We start from the raw sequence: 22,236 nt of genomic DNA on the forward strand, positions 1-22,236 counted from the left end.
ATGCTTCTGACTACCGATAGCCAGAAGGCAATTAGGGCGATATTAGGTGATAGAACTAAATCTAAGACCGTAGTGGATTGTAAGAAAGCTTTAACTGAATACTCTAACAGAGGTAAGGTTCACATCATATGGGTACCAGCCCACTCGGGAGTTGTCGGTAACGAAAGGGCGAATATAATAGCTTTAAAAGGTAGGGAGCTCGAGGCAGTTAACCTGACAAACGCGAAACCATTCGACGCATGTGGAGAGGACAGTGAAACTCTGGAGCCCTTTCTTTGCCACTGCCAGGCATTCGTCGAAGTTAGATCCAAGTATCTTGGAAGTGATGTTATTCCGGAAATAACATTCCTGACTAACACTGAGTGGAAGATTCTTAGGAATTACGTTCAGGAAACTGAGTTTATGAACACTAAAAAATAATTCATTCAGTTCCCTTTTTTCCATGATAAGGAGCGCACAACAGGCCCGATAGTGGCCTAGGTGTATTTCTTCGGATTTGAAGTAATATTCATCCTCCTATCAACCTACCTACCTAATACTTCTGACTAAATATTTATTCGAGTGTAACAATCTTATTGCACCTGAAAACTGTAAGAAAAGTTAATGTGTTCAGTTTAGTTTTTTCCCCCTATTTATTTTTCAGAAAACTTTTCAAAACATTGCACTTGACATTGATTTTATTCCTCTTTCTTCAAAAGTTTTCCTTTGAATTGGTCGTATGTGGGATGTTTCTGATGATTACTGGTTGTCCTAGTAACACATTCCCACACAGTGTTAGCGATTTGAAAGGAAACTTTTTCTTAAGTTTAAATAGTGCTGATGCATGCAATATTTCCAACGCAGTTGGTTTCCACACACACACACACACACACACTCACTTGTGGAGGCGGCGATGTTATGTCAACAAACCTGTTGAAAGTGTTTTATAAAACGTGAGATGGAAACTTTTATTAGAGAGTGAATGTGCAAATAAAACAATATCGACAGAATATCTGCCTTTAATTTATAAGGATGTGTGTTGCTGAAATGGCACCTGTTGCATTTCAAATTTTATAGTTAAATGGAAATGTCTGCCAAATAAGGTGAAAAAATTTGAATTTTGCACGTTTTATAAGAGGACTTTTCTATGGAAAATCTACTAATAAAAGATTGCTAAAATATAAAGTATATTTTAAGGGTGAGGAATGACTCACCACCGCCCCTTTGTGACTTGCAAAGAAGGCGTAAGTGACAATTTTGGACAAGGCGGACCACTTTGCTAAAGTACTCGAGCTAACGGTATGGAAATCATCAAAGTATATTTTGAAGATTCCACTCAATACGCCACCACTCTAATGAGTTAGATCAACAATCAGTTTTGAAAGAACTAGTTTCAGAACCGTTCTATGTAGCGTATCTTGACCTAATAATCATTTCACAAATCTAGTTATTGAGGTAAAAATTTCTAAAAAATCATTAGTCTGAACGAGTTAAATCAAAACCAAGGATTTTTATTTAAATTTAATTTTATTCAAAAAGATGCAACATAATATTTTCAACAATTTTCTCTATAACAAATTTCTCAAACTCCACTATTTGTACGAATCCAATCGCGCACAGAAGTAACTCTAGAATAAACACCCGGATAATCAGGTTTAGCACAACCATAACCCCACGAAACAACACCCACTAAAACACCAGATTCATTTACCAAAGGACCACCAGAATCACCCTGACAGGCATCCTTGCCACCCTCAATGTAGCCGGCACAAATCATACGTTCAGTAATACCACCGAATTTCTTATATTTATCTGAACATTCTTCCTGATTAAAAATGGGCACTTCAGCCTGACGCAACCATTCGCGGGATTCGGCTGAGGTTTGAGTATTGCCCCAACCGGTTACAAAACAAGTATCACCATCCATGAAATCATCTTTGACATCGGGTAGTTTTACAGCTTTCTTGGTATCGTCAAATTCAATTTCTTTCGTGAGTTTTAGGAGCGAATAATCGTAATCAACATTCGTGTAATTGAATTGTTTGTGCTGGACAATTTCGGCCACCTGTATAAGTTCACCACCCTTGGCGGATTCTGAAGAACCAACACGAACCTTCATGCGAGAAGCTGTGCGGCCTCTGAAAGGTTAAATAAAGTTTTCATTAGAATAGTACTGGTCCTAGTTATCTAGTAAGTTATAAAGACTTACTCGGTGCAATGAGCTGCTGTTAAAATCCATTGTGGTGAAATGATAGAACCACCGCAAATATGACCCGAAGTTTGTAACGATATTTGATGAGGAGCATCGGTAATATTGATTTTATAACCGCCCACAATACGACCATCCAAACGTGGTCGCCCCACTTCATAATCCACTGATCTTTTTTGTTTAGTTTTGGGTATTAAACAACCTCTACCTTGTACCTCTAGGACGAATATAGTCAGACATAATACTGCTGCTATTAAAACGTATCTAAACATTTTGAATAATTAACTGCGATTTCGCGTTATTCCGAAACTGATTACTACAAGTACACTTGAGGTAGTTCAATGAAAAACTGTTATACAAATTCAAATTTTCATTAGCTTTTATACTACTTTGTTTAATGAAGATTTCAAGTTGATTACAAACATTTTCCAATTGCTAATAATAAACTTTACCAAAATGACCGCCCATTGAGCCGTGAGTTAGTCGTACTATATAAAAATACTCGGAGGTGGTGGTGGTTCTTATCTATTATATTTTCTATTGACTTTAAACTCTAGTCACAAGTGTATGTAGGCCAACTGTACTATATGTGCAGACTTCCAGCAATAATGGGTGAAGAAAGAAATTAAAATATAGACTAGATATAGACCAGATTGTATTAATACTTGACTTAAATACCATGAATACTTTTTATGGTAGAAATGGGGGTAAGTAGAAGTTTTTTATAAATGATTTTTTATAAAAACATTGGTGGTTTTTTGTTTTATATTCTAAAACTGTTGTATTAACTGTTGTTATGCACTTTTTGAGTTGCACTTGAAATAGGGGCTCAAGAATTTTAAACTAATTATAATGTTCCGTTTGGAAAAGGGGAAGTTGTTATTAACTTTTAATCTATTTCCTCTCGAGATTAAATATTTCTGTAATTTAAACTTAATATTTATTTTTAATAGAATTTTATGGGAAACGATTAAATTTAGTTGTATACATCCGTAATTACTTGATATATTTTGAATGGAACTTTCATTTTTATATACTACTCAATAGGACACTGCACTCTTCACATACTCTACATTCATCCGACCCCACTCGTCCAAGTTAGAATGCCCATCATTCTAACCTCATTTTCAGAAAGCTTTTTTCGACGTGCTTTGAATAAATATAATACAGGCCATCAAATTTTTAACCCATAGACCAAAGGATTGAGCATCGCTTAATCCGAATATGGTCTCATAATATATCTATCAAATCAGTTATATAATATATAGTGTTCTAAAACTGAAAAATCCTCTTTTTTAGCTATATTTGTGTCGTTATAAGAAGACACCTTTATTGATAAAAATCTGTTATGTCATCTGAAAGTGTTATCTGTCCCATCCCATCTTCCTTCTTCGAGATATCTTAACTTAATATTTGTTGGCCTGTATAATTCAAACAAAAATCTCTTAAAAAAGCTGGTTCTAGAATTGTTCCTAAGAACCTAAAAAGAAAACTATATACACTGGCGGTATGCATTGAAGGCGCCTTCAATACCGAGCACACTGATAGGTTAGGTTTTCACAGGTAGCCAATTTCGGCTTTACTTGGGTCCATGTTGATCCCTTTGTAAAAATACCTGTAAGAAAAAGAAAAGAGAAGAGAGGGAGAAATAGGGGAGAGTGAAAGAACAGAGACAGTTGCAAAGAGAAGGAGATGATGAGAAATGAGAAAGCCAGGGCAGCTGCCGTGGATGAGTAGTGTGAGTAATAGGATTCACACCCATTTTGACAAATTAATGAACTCTAGAAGACGTTCTAATTGAATGTTTGACAATTCGGTTAGATCACCAAAATAGGTCGATCCAAGCGTCTGAAAACGGGCCTCCGCCAAAGCAGGACAATCGCAGAGAAGATGAGTAATAGTCTCTTCTTCATCCTCGTTTTGACAACTCCTACAGTAATCGTTGAACGGGAGACCAATGCGTCTGGCATGGTTCCCAAATTTACAGTGGCCAGTGATTATCGATATCAGCCTACTTAACTGCGGTCTTTGGAGTTCAAGAAGATATTTAGACCTTTGAGGATCCATTTGTGGCCACAGTACTCTACATGTTGAGCACGTGTGTTCACGCGACCATTTGTCGCGAGCAATGCAGAGGCATTTTTCACTGATTTGCCTCTTAATTGCAAGTAGTGGTATACCGCAGAACTGATCTATATCCATTCTGCTAAGCATAGTGCCAGCTCTTGCCAAGGTGTCAGCAATACCGTTGCCATACGAAATCCCATGTCCCTTTACCCAAATTAGGGTGATGTTCGAATGCCTCGCCATCTCATTGAGAGACGTCCGGCATTCATGGACAATTTTGGATGTGGAGAACACACCAGTTAGGGATTTAATAGCAGCTTGACTATCAGTATAAATTCTGATATCCCTGTTAGATATCCGATAGTACCTTAGCCAATTTACCGCCCTCCTTATCGCCGATATTTCAGCCTGAAGGATACTACATTCATCATTAAGTCGGAAGGAGATTTTCGTTCCAAATTCCTCAATGAAAATGCCACCACCAACTCTTTTCGTCGTCTTGGATCCGTCTGTATACACTCGGAAGCAATTATTTGGCGGAAGGAGAGATTCTTCAGACTCCGAAGAGATATAATATTGGAACTTTCTCACTAGAGACGGTACCGGAATACAATAATCAACAATGTACTGATTATTCGGTATAAGATCTATGATCCTAGCATGGCCTATGGAGCATTGTTTCCACTTGCCAGTTACACTCAATCTGGCCGCAGTTGACATAGCCAATTTCCTTGCAAGGAGATCGACCGAGAGCCAGTTGAGCATAGTGAACAGCGCCTTCGAAGGAGTTGTTCTGAGAGCGCCTGTGATAAGAAGCGCAGTTGATCTCATTACTTTTTCCAGTTGTTGTCTGAGTGAAGCCTTTTCAAGCGCCTGCCACCAGACAACAACCCCATATAGCATAATAGGTTTAATAACTGCCTCAAAGAGCCAGTGAACATTCATTGGATTTATGCCCCAGCATGTTCCTATGGCCTTCCTACAAACATATAGTGCCGTAATGGCTTTAGATGCCCTAGAAAGTACGTTTGTACTCCAAGATAGCTTCTTATCAAGGATAACGCCCAGATATTTAGCGCTGTCCGAGAGTTTTAATACTTCGCCGTTTAGGCAAGGAAGAGGAAATAAAGGAATCTTGTATTTGCTAGAGAATAGTACAAGTTCCGTTTTACTAGGATTTACACTAAGACCACATTCGACACTCCACGAGCTAATGATCTTTAGTGCTTGTTCTAGCCTTTGGGATATGGTTTCAAGATGATCGCCTGATACCGCTACCGCGACGTCATCAGCATAGGCGACTGTTTTATAGCCAAGAGAGATTATCATTTATGGCCATGTTCCATAAGAGTGGTGATAGTACTCCCCCTTGTGGAGTACCTCTTAAAGCTTTTATAGAGATTACTGTATCTCCTAAGGAGGATTCAATGATCCTAACTGATACTATTATACAATCCTTAGACTAGTTTCATGTTGACCAGGTGCTCCGTAACTGGATCAACTATATGCTAAGGAACATGTGGATAAGCTGAATGATGTACGATATAACTATGAGGAAAATGGTATTTCACGGTCACCATTTTTGTGACACGGTGACATTTTGTGCTCTTTACTCATGTATACATGGTGCATGGGTATAAGTGGTCAACCAAGGCTTTAAAAACGCTGCACTTACAGCCGAACGGCTCATAACTTTAGGCGAACTGGCGGTTATAGGACACCTCATAAATGTATACTGGACACATTAGAAGACTATACAAAATCATCCGACGTGCCTTTGGAACACTGATCCCGGATAAAATGTCTTGGTTAAGCGGAACATTAGAGGAAATACATGTGGGAATCCGTTGCTGCACGGATGGCTCAAATTGGAGAACAAAGTGGGCCTGGGATTCTATATTGAAGACCCAGAAATAGAAATATACCAATGTTTACATAATCACAATATTAGCTTCCAGGTAGAAGTCCGAGCAATGCGTAAATTAAATTAGAATAAATATGGCTCCCGCAGGCCTTTACATATTTACCGACAGCCAGAAGGAAATTAGGATGATATCAGATGATAATGTAAAATATAAGACTGTATTAGATTGTAAGAAAGCACTAACCAAATACTCTCCTAGAGGTAAGGTAGTTGAGCTGATGAACGTAAAACCATTCGACGAAACGAAACCCATAAGGTATTTTGGAATACTTAATGAAACGTGGGTTAGAAACACAAAAATCCTATGGGACGAACCTAACGAGAAGCCTCCTCAAAATGAGCAAGTCTGAGGTTAATATGATGGTACGTATTCTGAGTGGACAAACGGGATCTGAGTGGACACATCAAACCTAACCCAATCACTACGAATTCTGTGTGGATATACATTTCTTTTGTAACACATCGAAATATCGAACATAGACTTATAAAAATATATATTCTAAGACGATCTAGCAAAAAATATACTATATTAATAGATTATTTGACCCTAGCCCCATATGAGGTCCCACGATTTTATTGTTCATAAGTGGCTTACAAATACCGACTTAAACAAGTTTTATAAGAACCAAAATCTCTGATATTTCATATAGATAGATAACGCAGTTTATTACCAAAAAAACATTTAACAGTCGTGGTAAATATTAAGAGAAAAGTCGACAAAAATGATTTGTTATAAGAAATAAAGGATCCTCTAGAATTATGTTGAGTTCGGTCCATAATTGACACAAATGTCTATTAAAGTCAATTTTCCGAAAATCTCCCTGATGTTAATATTAATATCATACTACAAATGACTCAATACATACAAGTTGGACTTAACCACGTGGTTACATATTAGTGAAATGTCGTTTCATCGGTGAATTGATAGTAATGATGATGAAGAAATGAATCACCCAAAATATTTTAAGAATTACGAACAATATATTGACAAAAACTATTTACATTAAAAAATTGCAACAATTTTAAAAATGTGCTTGCATTCCAATTAGAAACAAACAACTTCAAAACAAGCAAAAGTTAATAACAAACTATTTTAAACCTATATCATACATTAGCTTCTCAAGTAGTGTTATTCACTGGAATTTCCGCAATAGCAAATCCCGGGAATTACAAATATAAGTTTGGTACTTTTAGGAAATTCGAAGATTTATTGTTATAGGTACTTTTTTAGAAAATATTCGCTACGGAGAGAAAAAGTACCAAAAGTATAAAATATATTCAAACTCATTGAGTCAATTTTGATTACAAATTGTAAGCTTTTTACAAATCAGACTCTACTAAGGACCTAATTTAGGCTAATAATTTGGTACATTTTTTGACGTACTTTTTGTACAAATGAATAGTACTTTCACAAAATCAGAATTTACAAGAATTTTAACATACTTGGTCCCGATTGAATGAGGATGATATATGATGAATCCTTTTGGTACTTTAACTGGTAGAATTGTTAAAATTGTCTGTAATACATATAGAAAGAAAAACAAGTAAGAAAGTATAGTCGGGCGTGGCCGACCATATGATACCCTACACCAGTTATGAATATTAAATGTGATTTATTTTTCATATTTATCTTCAATATTCCCTTGTTCCGATACATTTAAGCAATTTATGGATGAAAAACTAATTTTCTGAAAGAGGCTTTATATGGGGGCTAGGCGCAAATATGGACCGAGCCCGGTAAAATTTTTTCAATATATTTATATTTACATAATATTTTATTGTGCTGAATTTCATCGCGATATTTGTGTTTATAAGTTAATTTGGGACATTGAAGTAATTTTCTGAAGGGGACTTTGGGAGCTAGGGTCAAATGGGGCCCGATCTTTATGAAATTTGGCAGGGTCATCAAGACTTCAATAAAAATTAGTTGTGCCGTATTTTATCGATATATCTGTATATTTAGCATAATTATGAGCTCAGAACCCCTTTTCGGGGGGTTCTGTTCTATGGGGGCTAGGTGAAATAATGGACCCATTTTAACCATTTCCAATAGGCTTCGTCCTTGGGTCAAATAAAACGTGCGTGCCAAATTTCATCCAATTGTCTTGAAAATTGCGACCTGTACCTTGCGCACAAGGTTTACATGGACAGCCAGCCAGCCAGACGGACGGACGGACATAGCTTAATCGACTCAGAAAACGATTCTAAGCCGATTGGTATACTTTAAGGTGGGTCTAGGACGAATATTTTTGTATGTTACAAACATCAGCACAAATCCAATATACCCTCCCCACTAAAGTGGTGTAGGGTATAAAAACACGTCGTTTCGATTGAATTAGAACCTATTTTCGGAAGTGGACTTTATTATGTTCTGATACTGTTGTTTATTTATGAGTTATTTGCGATTAAGTGATTTTCGGAATTAGCTCTTGTAAGGGATCTATAACTAGTAGACTGATCAAAAACAAATTTCTCTGAATGATTTGTAAATACACAAAACAGATTAAATTAAAACACTTTTATAAGCTTTATAATTATGCTTCGCATAATGTAGATTTATTTCATAAATAAAAAACTCAAGAGCAAATGAAAAATAAAAAGAAAAATTAAAGAAAACAAAGAAAAGAGAAAAATTAAAAGAAAATATTACAAAAATACTTTAAATTACTCCACAACATAGATAAAATTACGTCCTACAGGTATTGAGGTACCATTCTCTTCCACCAAAGTAACTTGCTGTTTTTCCATATCCAATAACAAAGAGCCATCGGTCAATGGAGTTTTGCCCTTTTTGTAGTCTTGGAATTCGGGCAATTGACGGGGTCCCAAAACGGGATCTTCATAACGCCAGATTTGTAGAGTGGACAAATCAGCTGAAAAGTTTAATAAACATAAATAACATAAATGAAAATAAAATAAAGATGAAAGCAATATTTACCTTTGAAACCCAAAATTTTGCCTAATTTTTCACGCAACGTTTTAACCGTTTCACCTTCGGAGACAACAGTGTTGACTTGAAACAGGCTAGATCTCTCAATGGGATTGGTAAATGTAACGGGAACATGAGGAGCAACGGTGAAAGCAATGAAGGGACTGCCAGGTCTTACTTCTTCTCTTGTCTTTTCGGGTGCCGAAGGATCATCGGTGTATTTCACCTCCAAAGCCTCTAAATCTAAAGTATTCTTCAAATACTCCAAGTTGTCAAGCAAAACTTGACGTTCATCAAATTCAAGATTAACAGCCATGGCAGCTAAACCTTTACCACTTTCCACCTTTTCACGTATCATTTGGGCGAAGGGCATAACACGTTTCATGAACTTTTTCAATTCCTCCTTCTTTTGCAAAGTGGCAGCAATGACCTTATTGTCAGGCAGTGAACCAGTGGGAGTGTACAATTCTCTCATGGTGTCAAGAACACAACATTGCCAAGGAGGATATGTTTTGGCCACCCACACTAAGGCTCTATTGGGTTTAACGGAAGTGGGATCGACAGCCTTTTCCTTGCCACCTTTACCCTTGACTTGCAAAAGATTTTTCAAATTCAAACGGAAGGAATGAGCAGCCTCCATTAAATATTCCGAGCACATAATATCAATTTCATTGATGTCACCCACCTCTGGCCATTGGGCGTGGAGTATGGATTGTTTGTTGCCCAACAAACCCCAAACATGTTCAGCCACATGAGGACAGATGGGAGCAATGAGTAAAGCTTGACGGCGTATGAATTCGAATACCAATTCCTCGTGCATGCCATGAGTACCGCACAATTCACGGTATTTATCTCTGGTCAGCTGGAGTTCATAGAAACCAGTACGCAAAGCCTCTTTGAATAACATTTTCTTGTAGTGTTCATCTGTTTGTTTGGTTTTCAAATTCATTTCACTAATGAAGACCTTATCGTTGAAGGTATGGTGAGGGCCCTTGCGCATAGCAGGGCGGGCAGCCAACATCTCCTTAACCCATTCATTAAAGGTGTACAGTCGAAGAATACCAGCATCAGCGGTACTTTCCACAAAATTAGCATCCTCTACACTGTCACCAGCATCAGCCAAACACAAACGCATACCATCGGCAGAGAATTTGTCGACGGCTTCATGTAGTGTCAGGAAATTACCATCAGACTTGGACATTTTTGAGGAATTCAAAAGTAAATGACCATTTACACGCATGCCCTTGGGCCATTTGGTTTCATCATTGGGCCATATGGCAGCATGATTGTAGATGGAGAATGTTAAATGATTTTGTATCAAATCCTTTCCTGACACTCTCAAATCCATGGGATACCAATATTCGAATTCTCTTCTCAAAACATCCAAAGTAGCTTGTGGCACCTTTGTTGTTTTGGGATAAGGAGTTTCCTTAAAGAATACATAATCCCAAACTTCGGGAGTCATATCCTCGGCTTTAATGCCCAAAGGACTGGGTTTTTCACCACGGAAAGAACCACCTTGCAACAAGTGAACAACGGTGTAGAAAGCCATGTAAATGGTAGAGTCGGACAAGGATTCTATAAGCCATTGTTCATCCCAAGGTAGTTTGGTACCCAAACCATAAGTACGCGAACAGGCATATTCATGCAGCCAATTCAAACAATGTTCGAAATTATTGCGGGCTTCATCATGGAATGTTTCCATTTTTTCTAAAATCTTGAAAGCCTGTGCTTGCCATTCTGCTTCGCCATAGTTCAAATACCATTGGTTGCACAAGGCCACCACACATTGATCACCAGAACGAGAAATAATGGTCTTTTCGGGTTCATAGTAAATGTCTGCTTCCTTAGAGTCAACCAATTGTTTCTGCAAGTCTTTCTTGACATCCTGTACCTTTTTACCCTTGTGCTCACCCACCAACATGACACCATCATAGAATCCTTTAAGGTAGCACAATTCCTTGGCTTCAACCAATTTGTCTTTGTCGTTTTGAGATTGAATTTTCAACAATTCGTAGGCATATTTGGCACACATGTTGCCCAAAGTGGGTACCTCAATAATGGAAATGGGTTCGTAGGGCAAAACCATTTCATCAGTGAGTCCGTACTTTTGTCTAAAAGCTTCCTTCTTTTGCAAATCCATTAAGGCAGCATAATCATCGGGAGAATCAGATGGTACTGAGGTCACAACACCAGTACCTTTATCCTCCTTAATGGACAACATGGGCAAAGTGTAAATGATTTTGTGTGAGGTTAAAGGTGAAGACAAAGGTGTACCCATAAGATCTTGTCCCGTTAATTCGGCCAATTCAACAATTTTACCCTCTTCGGCGGTGAAACCTTGATAGGACATATTTCTAGCAGCACGTCTAGTGCTGATCCAAACTTCATTGTTTCGTGTAGTTTGCCAAGCAATATACTTAATATCGGGATGCAACCAACAGTTAGTTTGGCCATACATGGTCTCAGGTCTTAAGGTGGCAGCTACCAAATATACCGGTTCTTTGATGGCACTAAAAGAGTTATCCATGTAAAACTTGCACATTAAAATAGAATTGTTTTTTTTTAATTTACCTTAATTTAGCGGGTTTTTCCAAAACTTTCATTTTAATTAAAGTATATTCTTGAGGTCCTACACCTTCTCCCGTGGAACGATCATGATCCATACAGGGTTGACCATCCTTGGGCGAATAAATGGTGTAACGTTTGCCATACATAACTTTGCCACGATTTTTCAAGTGCATAAATTGCCAGCGTACAAAGGAGTCGTAGAAGGGATTCACATCAGTGGTTATGAAAGTTCTACGCCAATCAACCTATAATAATAATCATAATTAGTAGTTAATGTTATTGTCTGTAGATTCGATTTCTACCAGAGGCACTGGTAAGGAAGCACAGAACAGGCCCAATAGAGTCGTAGTTGTATACTGATTCTTTTGACAAATATAAGTGCCTCTGGTAATAATCATAAATATACTACTATGCTAATTAGATGGAGAGTGAAAATTAATGAAAAAATGAAATGTTATCGTTTTAGATTATGAATCGGATTTTAATTTTCAATAACTCAGGTTTAAACAGTTCTGAGACGCTTTTGTTTTAAAACTATATATTTCTGATAAGTATCCAATAAATGACTCATCAACATGGAGATGAAAAACACATTTACTTTAGAAACGATTAATAAAAAAAAAAGTTCGATAAAGATGTATTTAACAAATTTTTAACAACAATTTCACACTAAAAAAAAATCCCTAAATGCACATAATAAACCCACCAAAACAAATATTTCAATCAAATATCAAATAACTAACTTAATACTTACATGTATACCAATTCTCTTCAAATCCTTTACAGCCAAGGGAGGGAAATAATTTAGCCAATGCTCAGCATCGGCGAATTGTTTAATTTCCTCATCTTGTAAACCCAAACTTTGCATAATTTGCCATTGATATTTAGCCGAACCAGTCTTAGCAACAGCCTTACTCTTCTTACCCTTCGATTTATCCTTGGGCACATCGGAAGTTTCGACAGGAGCAACCTCTGCAGTGACAGCTGGAAATTGTGGTGGATAACCAAAATCTTCCATTTCACGTTTCAATTTATCAGCGCAAGCCTTAATAGGCATGCCGGTACAATGGAAACCAAAAGGCCACAAAACACGTTTACCCTTGGAACGGTGATAGCGTATAGCAAATTCAGCCTTTGACAATGAGAATGTATGACCCAAATGCAAGCGGCCATTCATATAGGGATAAGGAAAGGTAACGAAAAATTTCTCATCTTGAGATTTTTTGGGCTCCGCGGGGGCATCGATTTCGTGTAGATGTTCTTGTTCCCAACGTTGTTGCACTTGCTGTTCGATCTTCTGTAAATATTCCACCTTAAAGGTGCCTTTACGCTCCACATTAGCCTGTAAGCAGAGAAAGTTAAATGTTTACTTTTCACTTATAATATTCTTTGTAAATTACATCAGCAAAACTGAGGGTATGTTTTCTGGAGAAAATCATGACGACAAACACTCAACCACACTTCTTTGCAAAAATATTTCTTGTGAATGAATCAAAATATTTGTGTAAAATTACCCACAGCTTATAAATTGTTTGCCTGCACTTACCATACTGTTGTTGTAGCTGCGCACTTGCTATTTTTTGAAACAATTTATTTAGAATTGTTTAAATTTTCGCTAAAAATTTAAATAATCTTGTAACAAAAAGTGCAACGTGTTGTTCCACCAAAAAGAATCAAAAGAATTTTGACATTTCAATAAGCGGTTTTTGGCCAGTGTGGCCAGAGTTGTCATTTTTAAAAAGCACCGTAGGGGAATTACAATTAGGAATTAATATCAATATAGAAACCAGACATGGGTAATTGAAATTTATTATAGTTCTAACTAAAATAAATTAATAAAGTTGCGACACGAGTTGCGTTGTACAAGAACGTCTACAAAAAACACAGCCAATTTGTTTTTGTTCGAAATACCAAACTGTCAAAATTTGTTTACCAACAATACGAAAAGTTACTAAATATTGAATTTTTAGCAGAATATTACAAAAATTGTGTATTCTTATTATTGTGAACCGTTAGTTTATAAGTAAATCTCGTGAAAATGAGTTGTATAACGAGATAATTAAATAAAATAGTATTACGAATACAAAAATTTCCTACTCTAGTAGACAATTTAAATATTTGTATTTAAAATACCACTTTTTAATCTCTCGGATTCGTTGAAAATATAAAAATAACTGAATAAAAGTCGATTTTAAGCCGCCACAAATATTTTTAGTTTCAGCCGTCGTTAATATTTGTCGGCGCAGGGCTCTGGCAACAGCTGTGTTGTTAAACGTTTTCTAGAAATTTAAGCAGAAATTTTAGAAAATAAACTTAAATTTAAATAAAATACCTTTAAAATTAATTACGTTAAAAAGAAAAGTGGACTTAAATAAACCAGCAACATGTCTTATATGTTACCACATTTACACAATGGCTGGCAAGTGGATCAGGCCATTTTATCTGAGGAAGACCGCGTAGTGGTAAGTAAATATTGCTTTTAGGCCTTAAATATTTTTACAATTACTGTTATTTTGCTTATAGGTCATACGTTTTGGCCACGATTGGGACCCGGCCTGTATGAAAATGGATGAGGTCTTGTATAGTATTGCGGAGAAAGTGAAAAATTTCGCTGTCATTTATTTGGTGGACATAACCGAAGTTCCTGATTTCAATAAAATGTACGAATTGTATGATCCCTGTACGGTAATGTTTTTCTTTCGTAACAAACATATTATGATTGATTTGGGTACTGGTAATAATAACAAAATCAATTGGCCTCTTGAGGATAAACAGGAAATGATTGATATTGTAGAAACAGTATATCGGGGCGCCCGTAAAGGTCGCGGTTTGGTGGTATCACCTAAGGACTATTCAACGAAGTATAGATATTAAGGAGTACTATTAGTATGTAAGATATTTTAAGTTCTTTTTTTTAAATATTTGGTAAATAAAAATATAAAAATTTTGAAAAGATTGTTTTGTTTTTCAATTTACGGAATATATTTAGATATTTTAGGTCTATTATAGAATTGCGGGTCGGTTCCAGGGAAGCATTTATGCAAATTCGCCTAGAAAGGATGTGTTATTGTAAAATTTATGTTTAATTTGAACAACATACGCCTCAATGGGTAGTATCGATAGTACGGGTAATAATAAAATCAATTGGCCTCTTGAGGATAAACAAGAAATGATTGATATTGTAGAAACAGTATATCGGGCGCCCGTAAAGGTCGCGGTTTGGTGGTTTCACCTAAGGATAGATGTTAAGGAGTACTATTAGTATGTAAGATATTTAAGTTCTTCTTTTTAATATTTGGTAAATAAAAATTTTGAAAAGATTGTTTTGTTTTTCAATTTACAGAATATATTTAGATATTTTAGGTCCATTATAGAGTTGCGGGTCGGTTTCAGAGAAGCATTTATACAAATTCGCCTAGAAAGCATGTGTTACTGTAAAATTTATGTTTAATTTGAACAACATACGCCTCAATGGGTAGTATCGATAGTTCCATTTAATGAAACATTAGTTTCCTTTATTATGGCGTTTCGCATCTAATAAAACAAATTTTTAATGATTTTTTTAATATTATTTACTGATTTTCTTTATTAAATTGTTGCTAACATTTACATTAATGGTTTTCCTTTTGTTTTTTGTTAATATTATTTTGTTTTTTTTCGAATTTGTTTGTTTTCTTCTGTTTTAAATAACATTTAACTAAAATTTTACTCATATATGTTTTTTTATTTTCTGTTTTATTTAACTTAAACGAATTTTATTTATTTGTTGTTTTTCTCTTATTTTTTGTTTGTGTTTTTTTTTGATACCCATTCAACTAATAATAATTATATTGTTAGTTGTTAATATATGTTTTTTATTAATTATTTTTAATTTTACTTAAATTATAATAATTATTTTCTTTTATTTTGTTTAAAACTATTTCGTAATGCTTATGTTTAGTTTTTTTTTAATTCTTTAATGTTTAAAGAAAAATTATAAATAATGAAAATATTATTTAAATTATTGAAATTATAATACAAATACATATGTATGTAATTAAATTAATTTAATGGTGTTTGTTTTTTGCTTTATTTTGTTTTTAACTTTCTTATTATTGAGATAACAATGATTTTTTTTTTAATTTTTTTATTAAATTTATTTTGTTAAACTATATCATAAATGCCTTAACTGATTTTCCTTAATACTGTAGCATCAATCATATTATTTTACGAATTTAATTTGTTTTATTTTTAATAAATAAATAATTTAATAAATTATAGTTTTGTTATAAAATTTTACACCATGTTTTAAGAGTTAATAGAATGATTTCAGTTTTTAACAGAGAAATGTTATGGAAATATTGAAAAAAAAAATAGTTTTAAAGATACGAATTGCTTAATTATTGGCAAAATTTTAAATTTGAACTTTCGAAAAAGTGAAACAAGTTGAGAATCCTTTAGAGCGAGTTTTTGAGATGGTAATCAAATGCCAATTAATAATCAGATTAGTTAATCTAAAAATAAATTTAATCTTATGTTAATCCCCTTTGATGTTTTTGAGTACAAGATTAAACTTCGCAGTGTTGCCATACAAAATAACAGAAAACTTCACTGTTTGTTATCAAAACAATGCATATTTTATAAAAAGAAGAAGACAATTGTAAATTTAACATGAAAATTAATGAAAACTTAAATTAAAAACAAAAAATGTATTTGGGAGTGTCCATAATTTATACTAATCAATAAATAAAGTATTTTAATGTTTATATTTATAAAAATTTTGTTAATTTTTTTGCATCAGCTGTTTATACTTTTGCATTTCGTGCTTAAGATTAAAAAATTAACTAATTGAGTACTCAAAAACATCTTTCGAGGATTAATTTTAATTTAATCGCTAATCTTTCACCTAAAGATTGGCCCTTAGAAATTAAACGAGTTGTTAAAAATTTCGCTGTCTATTTATCTAAGGTCCCATGCAAATGTCAAAAGTTTTAAAAGATCTTGTTATCAAAGTTATTCTTACTTTTCGGAAATTTTCAAAGTCTATGGTCTAGTCTATTGCTTAGTCTAAATACTGGTCTTTTGGCGCTAGTATATAGACTAATATATTAGCTAGTCCATAGACTAGTCTATTGTTTAGTATATACATATAGTTTATTGCTCTATAGACTAGTCTATTGTTAAGTCTATAGACTAATCTATGAACTTGTTTATTGGATAGTCAATAAACTAGTCTATGGAATATTCTATTGTGTGATCTGTTGACTAATCCATGGACTAGTGAATTGACTATTCTATATACTAGTCTTTTGGCAAGTTTATTGACTATTTTATAGACTAATATATGAACTTGCTTATTGATAGCTTATTGGCTAGTCTGAGGACTATTGTTTAGTCTATAGAATGGCCTTTTCTTTAGTTTAGAGACTAGTCAATTGTTTAGTCTATAGACTAATGAACTAGTCTATTGGATAGTCTATGGACTATTCTATTGTTAATCTATTGACTAATTCACTCTATACACGAGTCTACTGACATGTTGATCTATTGACTTGCTTAATGACTAATGGAGTAGGCAAGTCCATGGGCTAGTTTATTGGCTATTCTATGGCCTTATCTATAGGCGAGTATATGTATATACTGGTATATTGGAAAGTCTATAGTCTAGACTATTGAATAACCGATGGATTGGTCTATTGACTTATCTATGTACAAGTCTAAAATGAATTATTTTCTCAAAATTAGTAATTTCTGTTGTGTTTATGGTCCATATAAGTTAAAGGTCAGAGAGTATAGTAATAACTGTCACAACTTTTAAACGATTTTAAACATGTTAGCGTTTTTAGAAAGAAACTGTTATAAAGATTACGATTCGTTTTAAATAACAACAAAAATTAGTTGTTAACGAAATCGAAATCGGAAATAAATTATAAATTTAGAGATTTAAAAAATCTTCAGATGTGAAGGAATAGATTGGTTATATATTTTCAACTATAGATTGGTGTAGATAGTGTGATCTTTATTCTCGACTTTTGATGGTTTGCCTAAAATATCAGAATTATAAATTTTACATAAGAAAATGGTATAAGTGTAAAAGAAAAGATGTTGATATGAAAAGAAAGATGGCGTAAAATATTATAAAATTAAACACGATTCGTTTATAATAAAAATGTTTCTTAAATTGTATTCAGTTTTGTATTGCAAATTGAAATTTTCTTATAAATTCTTCTTAAATTTGGAAAATTTTTCGAATAATACAGAATTTATATTTGTTGATTTGATTTTCTCACCATATAACTTAAATTCTATATATTTTTAACATTAATATTACTTTTTTTTATCAAACAATTGGTTCCACTACATTTTATTATTATTTTTTTAGTTTTTGTTTATTTTTTAATAAATAACTTTTCTTTATTTTGGTTTTGTTGTTTATTTATAGATTCTAATCATTGAACAATTCTTAAATATGGGACTACAACATTTTTTGTTTGTTTTATATTTATTTTTAATATTAATTTATTTTATAAGTAACTAATAATTATGTTTACGATCTTCATTCAGCATTTTTTTTATTTAAAAAGAAAATAATATAAAAACAAAATTAATATTTAACAAATTGTATTTATATTTTTTATATTAATTATAGTTTTTGATTTATTTCCTAAAACAAAATTTATTATTTTTGTAATTTTGTCTACAGTTATAATAGCAGACAAGCTTTAGTGCAGCTGTTTGTAGTTTCTTAAAAAGAAAACTTTTACAAAAATTAAGCTTAAAAGTTATTATTTGAAAATTTGAGCTTTAAATTATTGTATAATTCTCAATGAAAACTCTTTCAAAAACAGCTTTATTTTTAAAAGCTTTCTTTTTTTATTATTTTTGTAATTTTGTTTACAGTTATAATAGCAGACAAGCTTTAGTGCAGCAGTTTGTAGTTTCTTAAAAAGAAAACTTTTAGAAAAATTAAGCTTAAAAGTTATTATTTGAAAATTTGAGCTGTAAATTATTGTATAATTCTCAATGAAAACTCTTTCAAAAAAGCTTTATTTTTAAAAGCTTTCTTTTTTTTTGTTCAAAACTTTACTTCATTTCTTTTTAAAAGAATTTTCTGCTTGTATTGTAATTCTCATTTGGTTGTCAAATTTGGTACAAAATAGTAGTAATATGTATTTATGTATTTTTGTTATATTATTTATTACAAATTAATATTTCCTTGCATTTTATTCTAGAGATGAAACAGACTATTCAGGTTAATTTTTTTATTTATTCATTTATTTAAAAAATAAGTTCCTATTTATTTTCTTTTTTTATGTATTACAGATTTTTTGATTAATTTTCTTTTTATTAAGTAGAAAAATAGATGCTTGATAGGTGGGATGATTTTAGGAAATTATTATTATTTTTTTGGTTTTATTATAATTATTATTTTTATTTATTCATACTACTCTTGTTGGCTCTTAGTTTCTAAAAAATATTTCTATTATTTATTTATTTTTTTTGTATGAAGTGGTATGAAAATATTATTATTTTTTTTTTGTTTACATTTCTACATTAGTTTTCTGTTGTTTATTTATTTTTGATATTATTGGTGCATTTTTGTTGTTTGTATTACATTTTCCAGTATTTTTCTTTAAATATTAGAAAGTGCTTTTTCATGTTTTATTTAATCAGGTATATGAGTTGCAGTAGATTTGAAATGTTCTATAAATTTTGGTATTTTGATTTAATTTTTTTTATGAAAAATTTCGTTTGAACCTAAAGTACATATGTATGTATGTATGTGTGGTATGTGGCAAACAATTAGAAAATTGCGAAGAAAGATCGTATAAATGCTGTCTGGTGAGATTGAATTTTAGCTTCGTTGATTTTCCAAAAGGAGTAATTTGTTTTCCGAATTCCGTCAACTGGAGACTATAGTCTCGACTATACACTGATCTGTAGTCTATAGTATCGGATTTGTCTATACTTTTGACTATAGGCTGGAGAGTAGTCACGTCTAAGGACTCATCTGTAAACTAGTCTATATCTCGTTTATAATCTGCCCTAAAGTATCGACTACAGACTATAGGTTCGACTAGAGAATGGTCAATAGTATCGACATTATACTGGTCTATAGTTACGACTAGACTAGTCTCATCTATAGACTATACAGTAGACTATTCTATACACTATTCTATTCTATTGTATAGTCACAACTATAGGCCATTCTATAGTCACGACTATAGACTATTCTATACTCACGACTATAGACTATTCTATAGAAATGACAATATACTATTCTATAGTTACAACTATAGACTATTCTAGAGTCACGACTATAGACTATTCTAGAGTCACGACTATAGACTATTCTATAGAAACGACTATAGACTATTCTATAGTCACAACTATAGACTATTCTAGAGTCACGACTATAGACTATTCTATACTCACGACTATAGACTATTCTGTAGAAACGACTATAGACTATTCTATAGTCACAACTATAGACTATTTTTTAGTCACCACTATAGACTATTCTATAGTCGCGACTATAAACTATTCTATAGTTACGACTATAGACTATTTTATAGTCACAACTATATATTATTCTATAGTCACGACTATAGACTATTCTATAGTCACGATATAGAATATTCTATAGTAACGCCTATAAGCAGTTCTATAGTAATGATTATAGACTATTCCATTGCCACAACTAAGAACTACTCTATTCTATAGAGTATTCCATAGTCTTCTATAGATCTGTGTATAGTATCGACTATAGATTGGTCTATAGTATCGACTATAGCTTCTACTATAGACTATTCTAAAACACGGCTTAGACTATTCTATAGACACGACTATAGACTATTCTAAAGTTACGACTATAGACTATTTTATAGTCACAACTAAATACTATTCTATAGTCACAACTATAGATTATTCTTTAGTCAGAACTATAGTCTATTCTTTGGTCACAACTATAGACTATTCTATAGTCATGACTATAGACTATTCTATAGTCACGACTATAGACTATTCTATAAAACGACTATAAACTATTCTATAGTAACGACTATAGACTATTGTATATTCACGACTATAGACTATTGTATAGTCACGACTATAGACCATTATATGGTCACGACTATAGACTATTTTATAGTCACAACTACGACTATAGACTATTCTATAGTAACGACTATAAATTATTCTATAGTAACGACTATAGACTATTCTATGGACAAAACTATAGACTATTCTAGTATCGATAATAGTTTCGAAATTAGACTATTCTAAAACACGGCTATAGACTATTCTATAGTTTCAACTATATAATATATAGTCTCAACTATAGATTGGTATAAATTATTGACTATGGACTGATCTAAAGTATCGACTATAGAATATATATAGCCTCGATAGTCTATAATCTCAACTATAAATTGGTCGTCTATAGATTGGTCTATATGTAGTGTGGACTATATTTTGGTCTATTGCATCGAATACAGATTGGACTACAATCTCGACTATAGAATGATTTATAGTCGTAACGACTCTCATTTTTATTTGTCTCTACTATACGATAAATATTACAAATTTAGTAGGTCTTCAGGAAATATGATTATAGGTTTGTAATTCAACTATTTAAATGCAGAAGATATTCTAAAAATCTTTCCAAATACAGCAAATACACAATCTTTAATTCAAAATTTTTCTATTGTTCAACTAAGAAACCGTATAAAGAGAAACCTTAGAGTAAAGACACATAAAAGTATGTTTATGAAAGTAAAAGAATACGATTTTTTTTTAAAGTAGATTTCATCTAACACAGAGTAACAAACAGTCTCTTGACTAATATATATATTTCTTAATTTGTTTTTATTAATATTTTATAAAATAAGGTCATATTAAGCAAATATTTAAAGAAAAATCTAACTATTATTTCTTTAAATATTCATTAAATAAGACCATAACTTAATTTAATTTTTTTTTAAATAAAAAAGGAAACCAAAATTTTAACTAAAATTTTGCATGGCAAAATAACGTTTTTCTTTTTTTTTTCAAAAATTATTTTTAAATACTAAAACAATAAAAACAACATCCAAATGTGTTTAAATATTTTAACTGCTTCTTTGGTTTCAGTTTTTTTCAATTACTAACGTTCTTTTTACTTAAAGGCTAAATGTTTTGTTTTTCCAATTTTTTTCTTATTTTATTTGGTTTTTTTTCAAAAAGGACTTTTTTCGTATTTAAATACTGACTGATTTTACTGCATTCAATTCTCCAATTTCACTAATTACTAATTAATAGACTAATTAATAACACTGTGTGACAGCAAAGCAATACTCAACATGTGACAGTTGTAGATCACTCCACCCTATTTGGAATTTTTAATCTACCTCGGAAAAACTCTCGATTCTCGAGGTATATCCATTTCTAAATATGGTGTTGTAAACTACACTACTAGACTAGATCACTAGATCACTAGATCACATGTAGGGCAAATACACTTTTTGTAATTTTGTCACATTGTGTAATTGTTATAATTATAATAATATTGTTTAATAATAAAAATTAACAACAAGCTCT

General features: G+C 32.7%; 3 protein-coding genes across 3 annotated transcripts; 1 reads left to right on the plus strand and 2 right to left on the minus strand.

Annotated features, from left to right (window-relative positions):
• Positions 1-1,477: 1,477 nt before the first annotated feature.
• LOC119608541 (trypsin-1) lies at positions 1,478-2,544 on the minus strand. The gene is made up of 2 exons (XM_037962999.1): positions 2,189-2,544; positions 1,478-2,117 (listed from the first exon to the last, which is right to left on the minus strand). Exons 1-2 carry the CDS (start codon positions 2,458-2,460, stop codon positions 1,562-1,564), a joined length of 828 nt encoding a protein of 275 aa, XP_037818927.1. The 5' UTR covers positions 2,461-2,544; the 3' UTR covers positions 1,478-1,561.
• Positions 2,545-8,701: 6,157 nt separating this feature from the next.
• On the minus strand, positions 8,702-13,396 carry LOC119608540 (leucine--tRNA ligase, cytoplasmic). The gene is made up of 5 exons (XM_037962998.1): positions 13,226-13,396; positions 12,434-13,021; positions 11,683-11,924; positions 9,118-11,621; positions 8,702-9,052 (listed from the first exon to the last, which is right to left on the minus strand). The coding sequence occupies exons 1-5, from the start codon at positions 13,226-13,228 to the stop codon at positions 8,844-8,846; spliced, it is 3,546 nt and encodes a 1,181-aa protein (XP_037818926.1). The 5' UTR covers positions 13,229-13,396; the 3' UTR covers positions 8,702-8,843.
• Positions 13,397-13,913: 517 nt separating this feature from the next.
• Positions 13,914-14,635, plus strand: LOC119608544 (thioredoxin-like protein 4A). The gene is made up of 2 exons (XM_037963004.1): positions 13,914-14,141; positions 14,203-14,635. Exons 1-2 carry the CDS (start codon positions 14,064-14,066, stop codon positions 14,551-14,553), a joined length of 429 nt encoding a protein of 142 aa, XP_037818932.1. The 5' UTR covers positions 13,914-14,063; the 3' UTR covers positions 14,554-14,635.
• The last annotated feature ends 7,601 nt before the right edge of the window (positions 14,636-22,236 follow it).

Source organism: Lucilia sericata, unplaced genomic scaffold (assembly GCF_015586225.1).
Source record: "Lucilia sericata isolate MDLA Ls3-8-SP2 unplaced genomic scaffold, ASM1558622v1 Contig000848F_arrow, whole genome shotgun sequence".
Classification (NCBI taxonomy): Eukaryota; Metazoa; Arthropoda; class Insecta; order Diptera; family Calliphoridae; genus Lucilia; species Lucilia sericata.

Bases quoted from the DNA above. Each gene is read 5' to 3' on its own strand.
- LOC119608544 (XM_037963004.1), top strand. From the start codon at position 14,064: ATGTCTTATATGTTACCACATTTACACAATGGCTGGCAAGTGGATCAG. The intron at 14,142-14,202 runs GTAAGTAAATAT...TTTTGCTTATAG, and splicing joins CTGAGGAAGACCGCGTAGTG to GTCATACGTTTTGGCCACGA.
- LOC119608541 (XM_037962999.1), bottom strand. From the start codon at position 2,460: ATGTTTAGATACGTTTTAATAGCAGCAGTATTATGTCTGACTATATTC. The intron at 2,118-2,188 runs GTAAGTCTTTAT...TTAACCTTTCAG, and splicing joins ACAGCAGCTCATTGCACCGA to AGGCCGCACAGCTTCTCGCA.
- LOC119608540 (XM_037962998.1), bottom strand. The intron at 11,925-12,433 runs GTAAGTATTAAG...TTATTATTATAG, and splicing joins TGAAGAGAATTGGTATACAT to GTTGATTGGCGTAGAACTTT. The intron at 9,053-9,117 runs GTAAATATTGCT...TAAACTTTTCAG, and splicing joins CAAAATTTTGGGTTTCAAAG to CTGATTTGTCCACTCTACAA.